This window comes from Manduca sexta, chromosome 21 (genome assembly GCF_014839805.1).
Source record: "Manduca sexta isolate Smith_Timp_Sample1 chromosome 21, JHU_Msex_v1.0, whole genome shotgun sequence".
Taxonomy (NCBI): domain Eukaryota; kingdom Metazoa; phylum Arthropoda; class Insecta; order Lepidoptera; family Sphingidae; genus Manduca; species Manduca sexta.
The window spans coordinates 3,535,323-3,557,416 of NC_051135.1; the positions used below are offsets into that span (position 1 = coordinate 3,535,323).

A 22,094-nucleotide genomic window follows, 5' to 3' on the forward strand; every position below is an offset into this window, starting at 1 on the left:
TAAAATGATACCTTCGTTGCGTTGTGGACGAGTAATTGGTTGTAAAACTAGCATCTGTAAATGCGATCCGACTGATGAAAAATATTCTTCTGAACCAGACTAATTTGCATTGGAGCTGATTACTAGCAGACTGAACGTCTCTCGTAGTCTTTAATATCTACGAGAAGGTAATAGTATCTTATTCTGAAGACAGATTGTGTTAAATGTTACGGAAATTGTTCGCAACATGGTGGAATATAAATACTCATGGAGGTTTTATTTGGCAAATAAATGAATTGTTTCGTAAAATCACAACCATTGACAGTAAACAGCCATTCCGAGTCCAGGTGATAACGGGACAGAGTGCTCTATGGAACGAAAAATGTACACATTCTAAAAATATTATAATTAAAATTTTCTGCATGTTTGAATAAACTCGTAAGCCTTTGCAGGCGTTTAAATGATTTTTTTCACATAAAAGACTAAGTTTATAATAAAATACAGGTCACATTTTACCCCAAAAAAAGTGCGCAGCGTCATTCCGGCAAAAATCTTTCACGTAGGTAAAAACGCAAGCATTAAGTATTCAAATACGATAAATAAATAATCGTTAAAAGATATATAAAATAGCACGTCCCGGTATCAACCCGTACGATATAATGTATGTGGTCGCAACTTTCGTTTCAGAAAAAAGAAACTCAATATCACACTTTCCAATTTATCAAAAATTATAGCAAGATGCGATATTTCAAAAAATATTATCCTATAAAGTCAATTTGCCCGAAGGCCGTTAACACGTCGTTGCTTTTTATTTGTTACAGAGATGATAGTCATTTACCTTTTTACACCTCCGTATTCTTGCGGTTGTATTAAGAAATAAGGCGTTCTGCGGCTGCTCATATTATCATTAATTTGGAATTTGATGGCGTTTAAATACTTTCAAATTATTGCACTAATGTTTGGCCTCGTCCGACATCATTACGCGCGAACATAACCACAATAGAAAGCATCATTATCCACCACATATGCATAATTATACCGCAAACTAAACACATCGCTTTACACCTATTTTTATTAGAGTTCAAATGGTTTTTGCGCTTGAATGTGTCTATTCATAGTAACGAGGTCAAAATAATTTACAAGGTGATGTTTAAACACTTTCGTGTTTTACTTTTCACGGTGAGAGATTTTTTCTTCACCAATATCGATGAGTGAGCATGTTCATGCTGTTGGCATTCAAATGATGCGAAAAAAAATCGTACCGCTCCACTCGGTTGAACTCATGAGTGTATGTCGGACAAACGAGAGTATTGGCACCATTGTGCCACCTGCTATGTTCCGGTTATACCATACCATACATGAACAGCGAACATACATCCATTTGTGCCGTTATTGTTACTTTTTATGCCAACTAGTCTATTCATAATAATCTTGTTATCTGTATACACGACTTAATTAATGGCGTCATTGTTTGTTTTGAACGTATTCATTTACATTTGAGGACATTGACTGAACTAGAACGTTCACCGAAATTCTTTGTACCCATAACAGTTACAGAATTTCAAGTTAGTGCAGTATGTAGTTCATGTTATAAATAAAACTCACCCGGTAGCTGATCAGCATCAGAACTAAACAACACGCAAAGTCCAGTCTCGTAGTTAACTGCCCGACAAGTGTCATTCGCCTGACACTGTTCCAGGCAATCTGTCAACATCAAGGTACCAGGGATATCGTCTAAAATGTGAGAAGGCGCCGAAAACACGTATCTGCAAAAAAGACATTTTTATACTGTGACATAAATAACTTACGAGAAATATTTACTGGTGTAATCGTATTGGTGCAAGCCATTTAAATCACTTTCTTGCGACATGTCGTGAGTGAAGTCGGATCTTGATAGCTTTAACGCTCTTCTAGTAGCTGCGACTAAATAATCTTAATTACCTCGACAATTATCGGTCACCAGTTCGCGGGAACTTAGAGCATTACAGATCTCGATCTCATACATAAAATTCTCATATTATTAAAATACATATTTTTTTACACTCACCCAGTAACTAGTTCGAAACCAATCATTTCGGGATCACATTCTTCTAACGAGTTAGCCGGAGCTGATGGTGCGGATGCGCCACTCGGAGCAGAGGGTGGCACACCTTCAGATGCCGTTTCCGGTACAGGAGCCGGTTCCTCGATGGGATCTTCGGCTTCAGGCTTAGGAGCATCAGGAGGTGGGGCACCAGGATTTTGGTAATCCTGAGGCGCGGCCACTACAACGGGCTCTGCTGATGCAGACTCTATAGCAAGATTATCCTGAGGCGGTGCATCGGCCGCCGATCTCAAGGTTCCTTCGAATTTTTTCGCGGCTTCGGCAGCGCACGCCACAAATAGTAAACTAAGTAAAAGCCGCATTATGCTGTATGATAGAGGCCGTGGCAACATTCGTTATCTGTAACAAAAGAAAAGCGTTGATAAAAAAAGCTTTACGACAATTTAAATGCACGTAATTGCATGGGAAGCTTTAGAACTATTTATCGTACGTAAAGCCGCTTAACTATGCACGCAAACATTCTTTATAGATGCAGTAAAATCGTTAATGTCGTACGACAATATCAGTGACAGTTTGCTGCAACTGGAGACATATAATTAATTCAGTTATTTACAATTTTAAATGTCTTATTGCATAGTGTTGCTTTTAGCGTATGAAAGTGAGGATTTAAATTGTTTTGTCTAGAACCAGGCTCACGCGCGTACAAAAATAAACGATTACATTCCTAAGTTTTGCATTCAGTTTGTAAATTAATATTATCTTATTAGTCATCATTATGTTCATGGTGGTTCACATCTCGTGTGAATAATACAGGCGAAACAATTGTTGCCGCTATATAAGGGTATTAGCTTATTAATTGTCCGTTAATTATAATTAATTTCTACCGGCATCACAATATATGACACGTAATTCACTACATAACAGCACTTTAGATAAGCCATTACACGCGTACGTCTAGTTGAATGTTTTTTAAGAAGTGGTTCACGCGATATTAGAAAAAACACCGTGACTTCGCACACTTCGTTTCGAACGCTTTGTTAAACCTCGTGTAACAATTCGTACTACTGATATTAATTAGCCACGCAATTCTGTCCATCCGTTGGGTGTTATTTTAAACAATTATTTCTACAGCGTAAAATACTTTCGTCGATAACAATATGCGAGTAAGCTATGATAGGAACGTACATTACGTTACGCTCACGTTCCACGCACAATGTTCGCGTAACGGTGTTACGTCTCGTCGCCTCTCGTCCACTTCGTGGTCAACGGTACTATTTATTCCTATTTTATTGTAAAAATGTATTGGCAAAGCCCGGAGCGAAATAGCAAATTACATATTGTTAAGTTTAAACGACATCCTATCAATAGGTATTGTACAGTTTTTGTCACTTTTGTAACATAACGACGCTACTATTATTGACGCTTAAATTTGCTAGGTATATAAATGCTGACGGTGGTTATGGCCTTTAAAATTGGTAAGTTTATCTTATTTTCCATTATATTCAAAGCTTATTAATTTTAATTCAGATAAAATACTTCAAGGGATTTTTTACGATAGTTGAAATATAAAAATATATTATTGAATTATAAAAGTTTATTAATAATATAATTGTTGCTTTGACGTGTGGATATTGGTGTTTACAAAAAAAGAACCTAAACTTCTATATTGGCATAAAAAATTAAGCAACTTAACACCTAAATGACACGGTTGTAAAGACAATTTAATGATTATTTCAATAAAACGAAGTTAACGAACATTGTGGGAAAAGATCAGAGTAGAACAAAAACCAGTTCTATAAAAATCGACATTGTTATCCAGCAACGCATCGTTTAAGATTCGAATTTCGAACATAATAACACATCCAATAAGTTTTGCTTGCCAGACCTTCTGTTGCAGGTTATTGACCAGGTTCAGAATTGATTAATGTAGTGTTATACTTGCATTATCAGACATAAAATAGATGTAGGTCTATAGTTAAATAATATAAATTCGAAGTACTTAATTGTATACGAGACTTGTTTTCATATTTCAAACAAAACAAATATGAATGTGACGATGCATTTCGAATTCGAAAGATGATTGTATATAGCACGTTGAGAATAATTATTTATGACGTGGTTGCCGTCAGTTGTGTGGATAAGCGAAGCGCACACCTGAATGGTAGAGCCAAAGGAAACCTAATTCATTTCATGCGTCGTGTCTCGTGTCGCTCACGGCTGATAGCAATTTGATCTGCACGTCCATTAGGAAAATTGAATTATTCGCTTACAAACGTTTGCTCTGTCACTTGCTTCATTTTATGTGTGTATTTATGTAATATATGGTAATGGGCCCGTTTTACATTTGATCAGAGTTTAGAACACCCTATATAAATATGCATCACGACAAAGTTACAAATAGTCCTATGGGAGCATCATCTTAACAATTTTCCAGAATAAACATTGAACGGAAAGTAACCACGACAGGTGTTATTTGTCGTGGTGTTGCTGGCAAAGTTCAAACATCGGAGTATTAATAAACGATCGGACGCCAGCGTCAATAGTTCAAAATAACAGGAATGAAGCTGAACTTACACATTTTTTTATGTTTGTAACCATTTCTCCGACCTTTAATACACCCTACCATCTCGGTGTAGTGGCACAACACTATTGTAAACCAATCATTTCATTGCCATAAACTGAAATACATATTTAGTTATCATTGTCATTTTTTATTAACAAATCGGTTGTCGATTTATGAAGTTGATTGTGGGAATAAGAATCGATCTATTATGCGTCCGAGTCTTTGTATTTTCAAAGATGACCAATCACAAAAACATTTACATGGCATATAATATATAAAAATGATATAAAAACCGTTTTATATTTGCAATAGAGATGTTGTATTCATTATTTTTTTACATTCGACATCTTGTTATAATTTTGTTTTATTTATGACGCCGTTTGTTTTATTTGTAGCAAATGTGTTCATTGTGTTCGATCTAAATGGTAGAACGCTTTTCCTCTTCCGCTGTCCGATGTTAACCTAGAAAGTTTCAATAGAATACTAATAGTACAGAAGACATTTATCCATATCAATATAATAGAAAGCTTTTTATTAAATGTTAAAATAGCAGCGATTTGCCATAATGAATTAATTTAATGAATACTATGTTCAGTTTATCGTTTAACAGCTACTGATTTCTAAGGGTTTATTAGAGTTGGTTTATTGAATGTTGTGTTTAAATTTAAATTGTTTCTAAACATAATAATTACATGCATAAAAACCTTCGAAAACACCCTATTTTAATAATGTAATTACTAGAACAGCTACTGATTGCTACTGAGATAAATATATAAAAGATTTTATACACCCATGCCATAAAGGCAATTCTATGAAACTGATTCATGCGTACCGGCTGTAATATCTTCATCTCACGGTGTATACTTGACAGTTTGATTTGATGAGTTGAATATTCAAATAACAAGCAATATCGATCGATTTAAACATCGTGTAAACTCATCACCCCAACACGATGACCCGTGCCCCGGGTCATGTGCTAGAAGCGCGGCTCGCGGCGACTGTTTCCATTATTATTATGGGTCGCCATCATCGCACGGCGAAATGTATGCAAAATCATAATATTATTTTATCAATGGGAAACAAAATTTTACATAAATGTTGACAACTTTCTCATATTTACATACATGTCTGCATATTCATGTATCTATTAAGGTCACTTTTTCTTACAGTAAAATGCATCTTAAAAAGTGGACTTGAAAAAAGGAATTTCTAATCGTTTCCTTTAGTACTGGTTTTGGTTCTTTCACGTATTTTCAGAGTTTGGCACACAATGTATACAAATGCGAGTTAAGTGAGCAATATCAAAAATAAGTTTCGCACTTGTCCAGTAAATTTAACACGGTAAGAAAAGTTGTCGAAATAATGTAGCTCAAACGCGATTAGCATCTGAAAAGTAACAAGTGTTGTAGAGATAAATTCACGGTCTCTGTGGAGAACATTCGCGGTACGAATGTACGGGCACGTTTAGCTCGCCCCGAGCATCGATCAGATGGGGTCAGCGCATTCAATGAGCCGGATGCCTCCGACAAGCTATTTACGTTTCACCATACCCGTACTGGTTGGCACACTATGGGTATCGTCTTCGTTTTCTCGTACGCGTTACTATCGATAGCCCTATTAAAGTTATTGATCGTTTAGATATATTTCATGGTCGAGCGTTAAATTAAAAAAAATCAACTTTTTTCTAATTTATTTTCTGCCCGCTATAAACAATGTGATCATTTGTCTTGTCTACGTAAATAAACACGATATTTTACAACCGTTGCAACACAAACCAAACTTCATCTATAAAAGTAACAGACAATGCGCCGGCTATAAATTAATACGAACAAATAATGATAGTTATAAGAAATAAAAAGAATCGTGTAACTTCAACTGACATCGTACTGTTCATTAAAAAAGACGACTACCGTTAAATATAATTAAACAAGCTATTTTAATGCCCCTACGACGCCAGTAAGCGATATAAATTGATCTACCTGTCAGAATACAATAGCGAAGCTGAACGGCTTAATCCACTTGTCTGTAAACTATTAGGCGTGTCTAAGTTCAACCATTACTATCGTTGAGAGAATGCCCTGCAGATTTACATTGAATGAAATTGTAATTTGTTGTGTCGTTCTCTAATGGGACACGAGGCGGTTTCCTTATGTGTTAGAGCTGACGAGAAGTGCGGTGGCGCTCTGGCCGTACAAGGCGCCAGTCCACCGCGGGCGTCAGCGTCTCTCATTGTTCCATACTATATATGAAATAAAACACATTAACGCCATACAATTGGTCTTATAAATATTCCCTATAAGTCCATTTACTGAATGGGTAGTTCGAAAAATAAATATTCTGTAAACGCGTTAAAATAATGTTACCCACAAAGGTTTCTAGATTGCCGTCAATTGATTTTTGATTTTTCATATGGACGGTATTTTCAACCAAGTAATCAATAAAGTAAATAAAAAAGCATACAAATTGAGAAGCTTTGAAATTAGAATTATTTATCAATCAATCTTGGAATGATTTGTTATTTTGGCTCTATTATTTGCCGTCCGAAAGTAAATGCTTAATAAAAAAAATCATAACAACGTTATTAGTAAGGAGTTATGTAAATGTTTTATTTTTTATAGGTCCGTCGTCGAAGTAATAGCTTTTAAATTAATATTTAATATATTGAACCATTAATATCGGTCAGTCCAGTAGCGGCAACAAATCAATAAAACCAGATACAATTGTTTGTTACAACGTATTCATTATTTTATCCCTTTAGGCGTTATCTACTAAGGTTTATGCAAAATTGAATAAACAATAAATAATATACAGCTATGTTTAGTATATTATTATTTGCATACTTCGTTTTATTTTAACAAAGTTAGACAAATGGGCAAGTACAAATTGTCGGTAAGAAGTCACCATCACTCACAAACATCCATTGTAAGAGAGCAGTCGAGGAAATGTGGTGAAAATTGCACATCCTTGAGGTAATGGTGACCATAATTTGATATTTATAACCGCTGTATATTTGATACAGTACGATGATTTTTGCTTAATCCTTTTTTAAACAAGCTTTTATAACTGCTTGAGAGCTCGTTTTAAATATATTTTGTTCTTCAGACTTTTATGAATCCGAAGTGTTAATCTCAATGAAACGAATAAGAATAAATCGTACCGACCCACCATCATCCGTGTGATCATACAAATTGGGTCGTCACACATTTTGGTTATTCGCATAGTGTAGTAATAAATCTACTACCAATAAACGTAAACTGTTCTTTTACAACCACATCATATAGTAAATAGATTTTCCTGTTTACTTATCGTTAAAAACGGCGTTCTTAGAGATATAACATCATTTGAATAACGTTACCGAGATCTGCTCAACATCGCATGGCTGACGCTGTATAACATACATAATTGGCTCATTACTGACTGAACAACGTTGCAGTGAGTTGAGTAATCCAAGTAATCACATTTAACTCTTCTCGGAAATGTAATGAAGTCAATATTCTAAAGGTAAAATATTCCGAGTGAAAAGTAAATATCGCGATAAAGATTTATGTGTTTAAAGCACTAAGTAGCTCTCGGATGTTCTCACTCGTGAGGTTAGTGGGTTGGTGCACTAGATGCGCGGCTGCTCCAGCGCGATTTACATTAATGAGAGAATCTCGATTTCTTCCGTTTCCAACTGTACGACTCGAACCGCTTTTACCTGTTTGATTAGGCATCAAATACAAACACCGACGCCACGGTTTGTTGCAATCTTATCTTTTTATTAACTCTTGAGAGTGAAATACAAGTATTCATTTAAAAATCAAATAAGCAAATACTTGTCGCAATTATAGCATGGTAAATATTTAGTCCCGTTTTCTTTAATTGTCAACGGAATGTGAAAGATGTACCTCCGCCACTTTGTACACTGCCTTAGGCGGTGCATTCCTAAGAGCAGGTGGAAATTGCATAGCTTTATTATGTGTTACATTTGTTACAACTCGCGGTCTCGAAACCATTGTAAATCCATTTCATACAACAGATACAATTACCGGCAATAAATTTAGCAGGAAAAGATGTCGTTTTCAAGACTGTGGTTCCTTTACGACTGGTGTGTTATATTTTTGTGGTCTTTATGCAATTGTGAAGTAATGCTTTATTCTCACGCAGGCAAGTGATAAAAATTGACCAATTATAGATTTTTTAAGGTCTATAGTTATATCAAAAGTTAATAGCAGAATCACTAGACTGCCTAATGCCACACTACGTCAAAGTCAGCAATAAACGTTCAAACGAATCGTAAAAATGTTCATGCAGACCTTAAATAAAACGTGTAATTTTATAAAATCGTGATTTTGATTTCATGACTCTCGCAACACATTTTTGTATGGAAAAAAATCATCAGTCGTGTGCGGAATGACTCGACTAAAGTTCAAAATAGTGTAAAACGTGGGCTCTTAACCAGCTAACGTATAATCCCTAGTAGTTTTCTCTGCTATTAATCATGCCTACTCAATGACGGACTAGCGGCTAAGACCTATAATTTTGCAGCATTGTTCACGGCAGCATAAGCTCAAATCAATCGCAAGTGGGTTTTTAGTACAGTCGTTGCATCCGCAAATATCTCCTGTTGGATAGTGTTCGTATGTAAAATATTTGCAACAAAATCTGCACCGGGTTATATGGTTTAGTGGTTACTGAAAGAAAGTAACAGGTATTCATGTATTATCGAACGCGACATCATAATTTGATTCTATTTCTAGCCACACCATCCTTTGCGGTTTGATGTGTAATTACATCCGTTTTTCTCTTGCTTTCGATTACTTCCAGCGTAGCTTGAAGCTTTTTGTTATCATTTATTAATATTGAATACATGAAAGCTACATCAAACACAATTTATAATCGTAAAGTTTGATGAGGCGCAGTTTGTTGATCTCCCTGGATACTGTTAGAAATCAAATGGTTATTTTAATAGTCGCTTTAGAGATTTAAGAAAATGAAAAGCTTTTTTAATTATCATATAAATATTCAATATAATTAATTCGTATTTTATTGTCTATTTAAAATCTTTATTGTTCAGTCTAGCCTGAAAACCTAGGTTTTAGATACGTAAATGGAACAAAACAACGGTTTTTTTTTATAAACTCACTACCTTCACAACACACATGCATCTTTCCTAAGTTCGCGTTTGTTGCGAATAAGTTTACGTAAATCACTTTATCACAGCTTGCATACAATTTATCTTACCTCAATGCGGAACGATTCATCTGTTGATAGCAACTATTTGTGCCATTAAAAAGTTATTTTATGGTCTGTGTAGTCACAGGATGGTTCGTAAATTTCGTCTAATACTGGTTTGTATCCCGTCACCACCATATCGAGCCCGCACACATTGCCACCTGGTAGCTGGGCGGCTGTTTAACCGGTTTCGGAATTTTCTTCGCTCTCCAAATATCTTGAATTCATACGAGCCAGAACGGGACTATGTTTAAACGGGATATGAGGAATACAAGATTTTTTGCAACCTGCTACCATATACCTGTTGCTATAATTGGTAGCACAGGTGATTTGTGAAATGATAAACTATATTTCACCCGGCATTTACTTGATATCAAAAGTTAATGATGTTTTTCTGTAGTGTAATATATGTAGTTAAAGATAACACGTCTACATTACCGTACAGACAATGTGCAAATAAAGTAACCTTATTCACGCTTGCTTCACTATATTAACACGGCCGACGTCGAATGTCAAGCTCAACAGCACCCAACGCCTATGAAATAGTTGATTTTGTATTTCGCTGTAAATGAAATAAAGCAATAAACGTTTATAATAGAACGGATTGGCGCGCCGCTCCGGGCGTCTCGGAGGTGCAACATCAACCACGTAATGCTTGCTCTTGTCGGTTCCTTTTATTTCTAGATACTATCTATTGCAAATGTGTAAATAAACTGAACTAAATAATACACTACGCTCGGCATCTTCACGAATGTGCTGCACGTACAACGCGATTCATCGTTTTAATTGTGTGCAACGGAAAGAATGGCTGACGCATACCAAGTGCGGCCCATTTCCACAGTTTCATCCAGTTTAGTTAAGTGAACCCCGAGGAATAATTTGAAGTTGGCTCTGGTATTTATGAATCAATTATAAATTGACACGTGTAGTATCATGTTATTTTAATTATTAAACTTCAATGAACGTTTATTTAATACAAAAGTAAGATCTATAGATATTTGTTATGACTGGTCTATATTGTTTGCATTCTTTTCAAATTGCATCAAAATTGATTTGCAACGATGTAAAAAGTTATAAATTACGAAAACTAGACAGTAATTTTGTTGAAATTGTCTATTCTACCATTGACTTTGGTCTCATCTAAGAATTTTCACGATATTGTATATTTGTCGAAATTCTATTAAGCAAAGTGCGCGGGCCGGTCGGCGAGCGTCATTGCGCCTTCGGTCGTGCGGTAACGGCATCATCCATCATCTGTAATTTGATTTCTATGCTCAATTATTGCGTCTGCGGGGGTCGAGCAGGACGCAGCGCGGACCTCACTGATACGGACCTATACAATTTAACACTTAAAAATGTTTAGCTAATAGCTATCCTTGCACGAATCAAAATGTCTTCAGGAACAGGAACCAATGTTTGGACTCTAGTGTGTAAAACATTGTTAACGGTATTTATTAATCATAGTGCATGATGATGGACCTCTTTAGAATCAAAAAGCGGTAATTTTTTCCTTTTAACGTCTAAAGAGTACAATAGCAGACAACTCCGTGACACAGAGGACAGACATGATAATAACAAGTAGCGCATGACAACGACGGCGCACGCGCATCGATCACGACCGCCGCCGTTCCGCTGCTCCTCTCGCCTCGAGTGACATTTCGCATGCTAAAGCTCAACTCGCTTCTAACATACATATTGAAAATATCAAAAACTTTGTTACACCTTGTCATATTTGCAATGTAATAAATGGTTATAAAATGGAAACATGTTTTTTAATACTTTAAGAAGGTAAAAGGTGTTATGAGAGTTGTGTGAAATGCCACTTTTGCTCCTTATAAATATTTTAAACCCTATGAATGACTGTAGTCGTATAAAAGCGCATATCTAGACATAGCGCCGACGCGCCATCAAAGCGCTTTCTCATCCATCAGCTCAATTACTCTAACGAGGTGCTGCTAGTACTTTTCGACAGGAATATTTGTGTTTGTATTTGTCGAGCTGAACGATGTCACTTGTTTATCCTCCATCCATCATAGCAACGTGACAAATGATGACGGATGCACTGGATACGACTGGCAATGAGAACACGTGTACTTAACGACGTTGTAGGATAGACCTAACGACATTCTCAATAGCCCTGTTAAGTGACGCGATCATTTTTATAGCAATGCTCGGTACATGACAAACTAGATTCAAAACGCTTGTAAAGTTTTTATGTCCATGAGAAAATTGCACCGCAAATAAATTGAAAATAAACTATGCATTTAGATAAATTAAATATATACAGGCTATTGACCAGCTGCATAACGTTTTGCGCGTGTGAAGTACTTTTTACTGTTCGTTTAAGAGGTTCAGTGATGGCGATTATTACGGTGTCGGATCGTATCATACGCTCGACTCTACCGACCACTCCGCTCGTCTCGAGTCGAGGACATTTCTCGCAATGCACACGTGTACGAACCGTGCTCCGAGTCTCTTTTCCTTCTCGTGTAATCGGATGGCCTAAAAACTACGTGCCAGTTGCATTTACGTGCATTTTAATTAACTTTTTCAATTTGTGCTTTGTTTTAATTAAATTATTTGGTTTGTAGTAACATTGGATAATAATAGCCGAAGTAAAACCTTAATGCTATAAATATGAAGTACAATAATGCTCTTCTATTATTATATTTTTCCATTAAAGATACCATCGCTCTGTAATTGAATTAAGGCGCTCGAGCTGTATACATTTTGATAAAGGTGGAAATATTGTCTTTATCTAAATCGGAAGAACAAATCTTCAAGTTTCAACAACAAGCTAGAGACATTTCTCGTTAATACAATCTAGTATTGCGTCGGTGATACATCCTTCGATACCGATTGAATTATGAATGCCGAGACATTCTGCAAACATTGATTAGGATCAAAGGTTTGAACGCAGGGCATAATTTAAGCAATATTATTGCCATTCTCTTGGTAATGTTTCGATTCATATTAAGATTATGTAACATTACACCTACGACCTACTTTTGTTATATGACTACGATTAAATTCTCCAATTAAAATGATTAGGAATATAATATACCGGCACCAATGATCGTCATGAGAAAAATGTTGGTCACCCTCGCGCTAAGACAACGGACTGCTAATACAGATCACGGAAAAATCACATCGATCTTCCATCCTACATACTGTTGCGGGGCGCTAGGAAATTTGTAGCTAACCATAATGACAACGAACGTGATGGATTCGATTTACAGGTTTACTTCAATCTTCACAGCAGTAGGTGTACGCGGAAAATTGCATTGCGGCTTTACGGGTGTCCGCAGAATCGAACCGGCGTGCCGCTGCTATACGAACTAGCTTGAATCAGGCCAATGAATCTCCATTTCATTAATTGGCTTACTTCGAAACTAAATGATATTTAGCTAACATCTTAACACAGTGTGTACACGCTGAGCGCGTTAGAGGCAATAATTAACTCAGTTGTTTCTAATTGTTGTTATTAATAAGTAATATGGTGTTATCAATTTATTTGCCATGTTTGTATCTTAATTATCACAGCCGGATAGTGGTCGAGTGTCGAAGAGATTTATTTATTAACTCGAACAACGCGCCGAGTGAGTCACTGCCCTTAACTATAGCGTAAATGAGTTTTGATGCATTTCCTTATTCCATCAAGTGCATCTGGAATGAAACCTCCATAATGTAATCAATAACATGAAGATGCATATCTGTTAATCTAAGCATATCGCTTTATCGGAACATTTTCAATTACCAATGATACTCAACGAACTGCGAGCCTGATCATGGTGATTTATCACAACTTGCACTGAAATAGTTTGCGGAATAATTGCTACAATATTAAACAGAAGAATAAATTGTTGTCTGTTTTTTATCATAAAAAAAATATATCTGACTAACCTTATATTAAATAGTTCAATGAAATGCAACAATAATCTACATTCAAAGTGTAAACGAAACAATTTCTAACATGTACGAGATTTATTTTTCATGCAACTTTATATTGATATTTGTGCCAAATAAGTACTTCGTTACGTTTTATTATGTGTGCATAGAACATTGTATCTCAATTGATTGGGAGACCATTAATATCGACATAATTGGAACGACAACACTAAAGAAAGTTCGTTACTTATTAATTCAGCCCACAAAAACCGGTCCATAATAATTTATGGGCCACAGATTCATTATTGAACGATTTTATATACACAATTATTATTTCAATGTGCACAGTAATAATACAGCGGCAATTTTATAAGTCACAAAATAAGGCTTATTCATTTATATATCAATAGGCTTCCAGTATTACGGTATTATGAAAATAATTGAGTCACTGTTATGAAGAATAAAAACGTTTGTTAATTAGTGACGATAACCACGCAGATATCCAGCTGTTTATCGACTTATTTATTTTCATTGCGCTTATAAATACGTGTAATAGGTACTCAAGAGGTACATACAGACATTTACTATTTCAGTATCATGTTATAACTAATAGTCATAAATCATGCACTTAAAATCGTCTTGGAAGCACTAAAATAATGAATGCAGCAGTGCGGGGTGCGTGTGAGGGGCATCGGTATTGAGCCCATGTCCGCAGTGGCATGTTTATAGCTGGCCTAGCGCGTTTTATGCTTACGCCCTGCCCCCATACGTCGATTCCCCGTATACTGCTATTCTTTCCTTCTATGAAATTTATGTTTTATTCGATATCGCATTTCTTTCAGCGAACGATAAATTTATTGACGCGTTCGTCTTCACGAGTGTCGTTTACTTCGAATCGATTGAGATGAGATCGACACTAACTGCCTTATGATTGCCATTTACGTTTAAGTCATTAGTCATTTTACCTATGGAATGTTTATGTAAAATAGAAAGTTCTATACACAGTGAAATCGTAACAGCTACTTCAGGTAAGATGGCTGTCTATTAGTTTTTGTGCCATCTGTTTATGTTCATAGGCCTGTTTAAGATCATAAAATTGAATCAGGCATTCAGTTATTACATTTATTTACATTGGCATTTGCATTTTAATCTAAATTCCTGTATAACCCATGCCATATATAAAGTTAAGGAACAATTATTATCTGTTGTTATATTTATTGTAAATGGACATGAGTAACATTTATTATTAAGCTGTAATGAAATACAATGCCGGCAAATGGTTTTGGGCGCGCTTATAAGGCTAGTACATTTGTTTGGTGGTGCCATTCAAGCGGGCGGGCGGGTGCCGGCGGCGACCACGGCGGGACGCCAGACGCCTCCGCCTACCGCGCACGTCGCCATTGTTGCGCCTCCTTACCTATCGCAATACTGATGCTCCGTGCGCTCCCAATTAAAACTTTCTTTACGATCTTATTCCAATAATTTTATTCTACTAATAACATCATAAAGTTTCTGTCGGCATGCAGAGTAGGTTTATTCTTATTTTTTGTATTGAACAGTCTGTAGGCGAAATAGTTTTAACATTCTTGTTAGTGCGCCCTTAAACATTTCATGTGTCTATATTCACTATGAAATGGTGTATACATTCAATCTCAAAACCTAGTATTTTTTACATATATCTGAACGGCGCGGCGAGACGTATACATCGTTTTGCTTACAAATAAGCTGGATGATGTAAGCGTCACGCCTGTCTATAAAACGTATGACGTATCAACACCCACCACAACTTTAAATTGCAAAATACTGCATATTGTACTCTATGACAATAATGCATTGACGCTTAACATTCTATTTTAGGTGATTGTAGACGGATAGATCAAATTTTAACGATATTTCCACAGTTGCTTGGCAGCAAAGATAGTTGAGGAATTGACATCAAATATGATGAACCCAAACTATACAAATTTACCTATTATACGTATTGGAGTATGAAAGTGCTCTGGCGAAATAGCAATAATTCTCACCTTGTGCATAGAATTTCACAGGCAACAATTCCAGGACCTCGGAAATGTAGACTCGTGAACAATTTTGAAGAAAATCGCATTTTAAATTTCTTATACTACAATAAACTAATGTGTTTGTGTTTTTATTATTAAAAAAGTTCTGTTGTAAAAAAACAAGTTGATTGAGTCTGAAAGGAGCCGTTATGGTACCGCGCCGGTTGGCCATTTTGTATGCACCATGCAAATTTCTCGACGTCAACTGCGAACCATCGTCGTCACATTAAGCTAATACGTAATTGATTGGTTCCCGCTGCACGGGAGAGCGGACATACTCCTGTCCCACTGATGGCGGATGCAAAAACACTAATGTTATAACGGTCAGGCCGTTTCTTCCGGCACGCAATATACTGAATTCTCACACAACTTTTAAAATATAAATAAAATTCAACGGGCGTTTTCAAGAGAATCACCACCGGTTTCGTGCCCCAAATTGTATCGCGGCCGTGCAAACTTACCAATCGACATATCCATTACGTACACATGTTATCAGATTAACCAACGGTCGATATCCCGGAAAGCATTACATGTGCAAGCCGAATGAAATTAAAAGGCGCTAAAATAACTTTATAATGTACGTAGAGATCGATAAATAAATAATTCAATGGTAAAAGGAACCGTATTACAGTTTATGGTTACTTCATTTAAGACATTATACCTAATGAATAAAATAAAGAACTTAAAAGTTATCAATCGTACATTGCGGTCAACCGATATTTTATATTTTTAATTATAACAGACTCGTCTCGCTTCGAAGATGAGTATGTAGTTTATTTGTAATTCTTTTAACACCGTCGTCTATTCAACTAATAGTTATTAAAATCGCAATGTATGGCAGACGCGTGATTGTTCTATCAGCCGCTAACGGTTCATTCCGCGCTAATGGTCATTTACTTGGTTTTGTTTGCATCCATTATATTTGACGCTCTAGAATTCAAATAGCGGAAGAAGTTCCGTTGCGCGTGGGAGGCGCTCGGCGAGGATTACCATTGTTGCTCTGTTTCTTTAAACGTTATCACTCAAACACATCAAATAGTTTATACAAACGCGATACACTTTTGAAGCAGTTGTTTAAAATAAAATTTGCTGTTTATGGCACTGATGCAATAGACGGGATGTTTTTCAAACACGCTCCTAAATATTTTAATGAGAACGTAATGTATATTGGGGGCCAATATACCAGCGTCTCGACGTCGCGTCATCACGCGCCTGCCGTTATCACCGATGGATCAGACATTTACGAGGCTTTCGAGAACATCATTGCGCTGTTCGTCATTATTGGCTAGCTAGAATAACAGATTTCTACCGATAATATTTAATTAATATGTCGTTAGCCGACATCTCCACTGATTTCCAGCCGTTTCGCTTTTTAACGACACGAATCGTTTCACCTCAACACTTCTCAGAATAATGTTTCAATAAATTATCTGTTGTCATAATGTTAACATTGCAATAGTTTAGAAGAACGATCTCGCACGTAATTTAAGTGGGGCGATGCATTACGGCCGCACGATGAGACGCGAAACGATGTCGGCGCGTGAATCCCGTTGGGGCGGACGCTATTAACGCCCACCGCGCTTCGCACGCGTAGAAAAACCGACCTCGGTACAATAATATGCGCCTAGATAACAATGCTACATTTGACAACTCCGCCCCTATTATTGTTACAGATTTTTTATTAAATTTAAAACTTAACATCATTTTTTTACGTTCGGCTGTGCGATCACAATCATTCTATAATGGGAGTGCGTCCGTATCTAGCCGCGCAACTTTGCATGCAAAGTAACTAACATGCTGACCCGACATAACTGCAAGTTTCTAACAGCGGTCGTAAAACAAACAAGAACGCGAAGATCTCTAAGGCGGCTAGTTTTACAAACCAGACTTTTTACGCTATGTACATTTTAATGCGACATTATAACTAGATACAGTTAACTAGCACGTTAAGGCTTGTCTGATAAATATCATAAGGTGAACTCTATCGTATAAATTTTCTATTCCGTGTAATGTCACTTTTCTTACTTGCTTATGGTTATAAGACGAATTGACACACTATTACTTCTGCAATGATTATAGTGTAATGCGTATTGAAAAACTGTTTTACGAAAAATATAATAAAATTTGGTGTCCAATCAAAAAAATTGTCTCATAGTATTAATTACTAACGCCATAAAAATAAATTGAGAGAATGCTGTGCAACATGGTAACGGCATACAATTTTAATATTGCCGGCCACATTTTCTCATGAAAGCACAGATCAGGAACAGCATCATTCGTTCTCATGAATGACGACACTGCTTGTATAAAAACTGTACATAATTTCTGTGGGGAGCCATCGAGAACGTGATTAAATACGCATCGGCGACGATGTTCATGCAAGGCCATTTTGAATATTTCTATTCATCACGGAAGAAATGAAACTAATTAGTGATGAAACGTGCGCGTCGACGGCGGGTGGTCGCTTCCTGGTAAAAACTGCCTCTACATCTAATTACGCTACAACTAATGTCACTCGAACTTTCTATAGACGTTTGACGTTCACGGCCTTCGGTAATCACTGTTATAATAGTAACTGACGGTACTTCATGCATCAATTTAATTATCTGTAGTTAGTAGATTTAAAAGCAGTTTGCGGCTGGCACGCAAAATTATACCAACATAAACGTCAAAAGCAATTGATTTGTTTGAATATCTCATGCTTGATCGTAACAACAGTGAATACAATGAACCGGAGCGAAGCATGTCGTATATTTGCTACCAGTTATTTGTTAGAATGGGAGGGTTAAAGGTAAAACGATATCGAATGTTAAATCTATGATGGTCGGTCGCCATGCATTGTCAATTAAAAGCCTCTGGCTAAGACTGCGACCGCCTTTTGCTTGTTCTATAGCAAATACATAGATTATTTTCCGGTGCAGACCCTGCGCCTCGGGGTGGATGTAGTCTGGCCATTTCCTGTATTACAACCTGTGTGCCGGCATTGTACTAATCTTTATTCTACGTGTACGCTATATTAACATAAATCCTGTTTAGATTATAATCATAGAATAATCAAAGTATCGTGTATTCCCTTCCATTAAAGAAACAATATCAACACGCGACATGACGTCTGATTTGAATAGAGTTTACATATCTGTCATCTGACAAATGGGCATGATACATCTCCAACAAGTAACCAGCAGCGTGACATATTTGCATATATTTGAAATAAATTTATAATTGTTCAGGAATACTAAATAACTCTTCGCCTTTACAAACGTGACTAAATTATATTTTTATTTTTTCCATCTGCATTTTACAACGTAACTTATGTCCCCTATTATATTATGGGATAGAAATGTTATTGGGAAACTGTAGTTAGATTCGTTCCATTTTTGCCTATCACTTTTAATATTTTACGTATTTAATTATTATGGCAGCGTGTAATCTTTATGGTCAGGATCGGTGGTAATATTATTATCGTAATATACTATGTAATCATAGCTATTTCTAATATCCTGTATCAGTATCAGACTGTTAATATGATAATTATTAGACAAAGTATCTAGAAACAGTTTATTATTGTTACAAGGCATGCAACACATATTAAAGTGATGCTTGTTATAACGTGTTAATTAAATTAAATTAGCACATAGATGCGACGGCGGATTAGTGGCCAAGGTGCGAGAAAGTGATTTATGTGACAATAAATCAAATATATATGCTGATGCATTCAACAGATTAGATAATCGCATTAGCACTTTCTTGCCACAATCTACATACATCGTTACTTATCATTGAATCTTATTGTGTGAGCCCAAAGAATTAATATTACCAACGATAGTGAACTTACGAGTATTTACATTTTTTGCTTACACGTCGTGCCTGATTACGTTTCTGTACAAACAGTTTTGTTTATACGCTAAAGAGGTTACCAGGACAGAAAAAAATTAAGGTACCGAAAATAATTTCACTGACTTCTATACGCGCTTGTAAAATGAAGGTCGATCGTTTCATTATTGCTCGATTCTTTGGTGGAACGGTAAATATAACAGGATGATATTATGCAAACCGGTTCACTGAATTCGGTAAACAGCAACGAGTTCAATCCTTTGGCTTTTAAGTGTGAATTACCTTACTTAAAACTTTTTCACCTGCTGATTCCGAGAGATTGTAAAAGTTATTAAGCATTTATCTCATCGTAAAGCTCAGTGAAATAATTTCATTAACATTTTATAATGCCGAAAGTTAATACGTTTTGAATGGGTAATGGCCTTTAAAATTTTCGAAATGAGGGCTTGTCGAATTTAGTTTATTGAATGTATATTTTTTTGATTTAGTATTATATGTAATAGTGTGCCTCGGCAGATTTTATCTTAATATCAACGCGGCTTGGGTAGTAACCACATTTTCCAGAAAACCGACGCGAAGTAACAACTTTTCCGTTGTGTTTCTTGCGGTCAGTAAGATTTCCGTAAGCCAAAAATATGATCGTCCATTCCTTTCCTTAACTTCGACTACATACTCAAGACTTTTCAGGTATAAGTGTTCATGGGCAGTGTTGACCTACTTACTGCTGATAAAAAATATAACATTCAATTGTTAATGTCAATGAACTTTATTAATAAGTTTGTCTTCTAATAAACGATTCAGTTCTGGTAAAATAAAATTTAATTTGATATCTTTGAAACTACCGCACTGAATATTCGGTAATGGCTCACAAAGTGCTCGTTTAGCAACAAAATAACTGTGCTTGCGGCACCTTCGTAGGTATAATTATTGAGCCACATTAAGTCCTTTCGTATTTGTGCCGGATTTTTTAATTCCGAAAATGTTTACCGTTTTAAAATATTAGCAAGACTAATTTCACAACAGCGGCAATTGTTGATGAAGTGTTATTAGGTTTAAGTGCTTCCTCAACAGCTAATAAGACATAATAACGTATTATTTGTGAAGATTCACGAATTCCGATCGCGTTACAGTGAGATGTTCGGGGTTACTGACCTGACAACACCACAACCGCTAGCCGTTAACCGCCACCACCAATCCTGTCACCAAAAAGAGCACTTATTAAATCACAATTTTATGCATTGTACAGTAAACGGCTGGGCAATGGCCTTAACCCTAAATAGATTCAATGGTTCAACTTAATTTTTGTCGCTTATCATATAATATTTAGATATGGGTTTTATTCTTTATTAATTATAAAATCCATATATTGCTACATTTAATGAGCTTATATGAAATAAATTATTCATTTTCAATAGTAAACACTACCAACGCGTAAAACTAAGTTTAAAAAGTGAACTAATTACGAAATTAGAAAAAAATCTGCATCACGAGTAACTAATAATAATGCATACAAATGTACCGGTAAGAAAACATAAATAATTCAATATTTCATAATTGTAACGTGGCATTATGCTATTCAGAATCGCAAGTGGATAATTTGTGATCACGCAGTCTGAATTCTCAGCGAATGCACGCTCGTGCTCACGTGTTTTCACCATCGGATTCAGGAACAGAACCATTCCAACGTATCGTCGTGTAATTACGTACATTTTACTCAATACAATTTCCAAGAACCCAAACATAATATCGTTGCGTATTTACATAAGTAAAGCTGTTTAGAACCAGAGCTGGATGGGTTTACCTGGATGGGTTGTGTTTACAATATGTCAGTAATCGTTATGCTCGCTGTTTATAACCACGCACTCGTGGCATTATGTAATACAAGTACACTACTTTACCCAACAGACATTTCTATTTATTAGCTTTCATGTAAGTAGATGTTAAACTTTGATAGTTCTTAAGTACTTATTGATGTTCACTGATCCAGTACCGATGTTTTACAGTATTGTAGTATATATTTCACCATAAGATTGGCTTGGTTTGCTCTAATTCTACACTTTCCACGTTCTAATTGTTCAGTGGGCTTACATTTAATATATGGACATTACTTGTCTAATAAAATTGAGAACTCTCATTAAATTTTATATCTGATTAAACTTGACAATAAATGCAACTTTAGAACAAAAGCTAGCCGGACCGGTACATACAAATTCAATTTTACGAGCAACGCGTAAGCTATAAAACCGTAAGTTTATAACTTATAATGTCACAACACACTTGTTCATTAAATAGCTATTGATCTCAAAACGAACGTAAACATGCTTTCAGTTAATAACATAGATATCGTATGAGTTGCAAAACCCATTGAAAATACGGCAAGCCATGTATTATTTACTCAGATTTCTAAAAACTCCAAGTCCAGCTGCTTATTCAAATTCGTCACTTTTGTATTCCGGGTTGACGTTACAATGGGAGTATTTTGCGATTTAAATAGTAACTGTACCCACTTTACATG

The 22,094-nt window shown here is 36.0% G+C and overlaps 2 protein-coding genes across 5 annotated transcripts in view; one reads left to right on the forward strand and one right to left on the reverse strand.

Annotated features, from left to right (window-relative positions):
• LOC115444242 (autophagy-related protein 16) overlaps window positions 1–22,094 on the forward strand; it is a 156,507-nt gene that overhangs the window by 28,995 nt on the left and 105,418 nt on the right.
• The window catches only part of LOC115444227, a 56,019-nt gene that overhangs the window by 7,284 nt on the left and 26,641 nt on the right, over window positions 1–22,094 (reverse strand). For 2 of the 4 annotated variants that reach the window (XM_030169921.2, XM_037440894.1), the window contains 3 exons: window positions 20,732–20,775; window positions 2,027–2,422; window positions 1,585–1,745 (listed from right to left, as the gene is read on the reverse strand). In XM_030169921.2, the coding sequence (XP_030025781.1) occupies window positions 1,585–1,745; window positions 2,027–2,415 (550 nt within the window). In that variant the 5' untranslated portion in view covers window positions 2,416–2,422; window positions 20,732–20,775. The remainder of the gene's footprint in view (window positions 1–1,584; window positions 1,746–2,026; window positions 2,423–20,731; window positions 20,776–22,094) is intronic. The other 2 variants (XM_030169930.2, XM_037440895.1) reach the window with 1 other exon arrangement.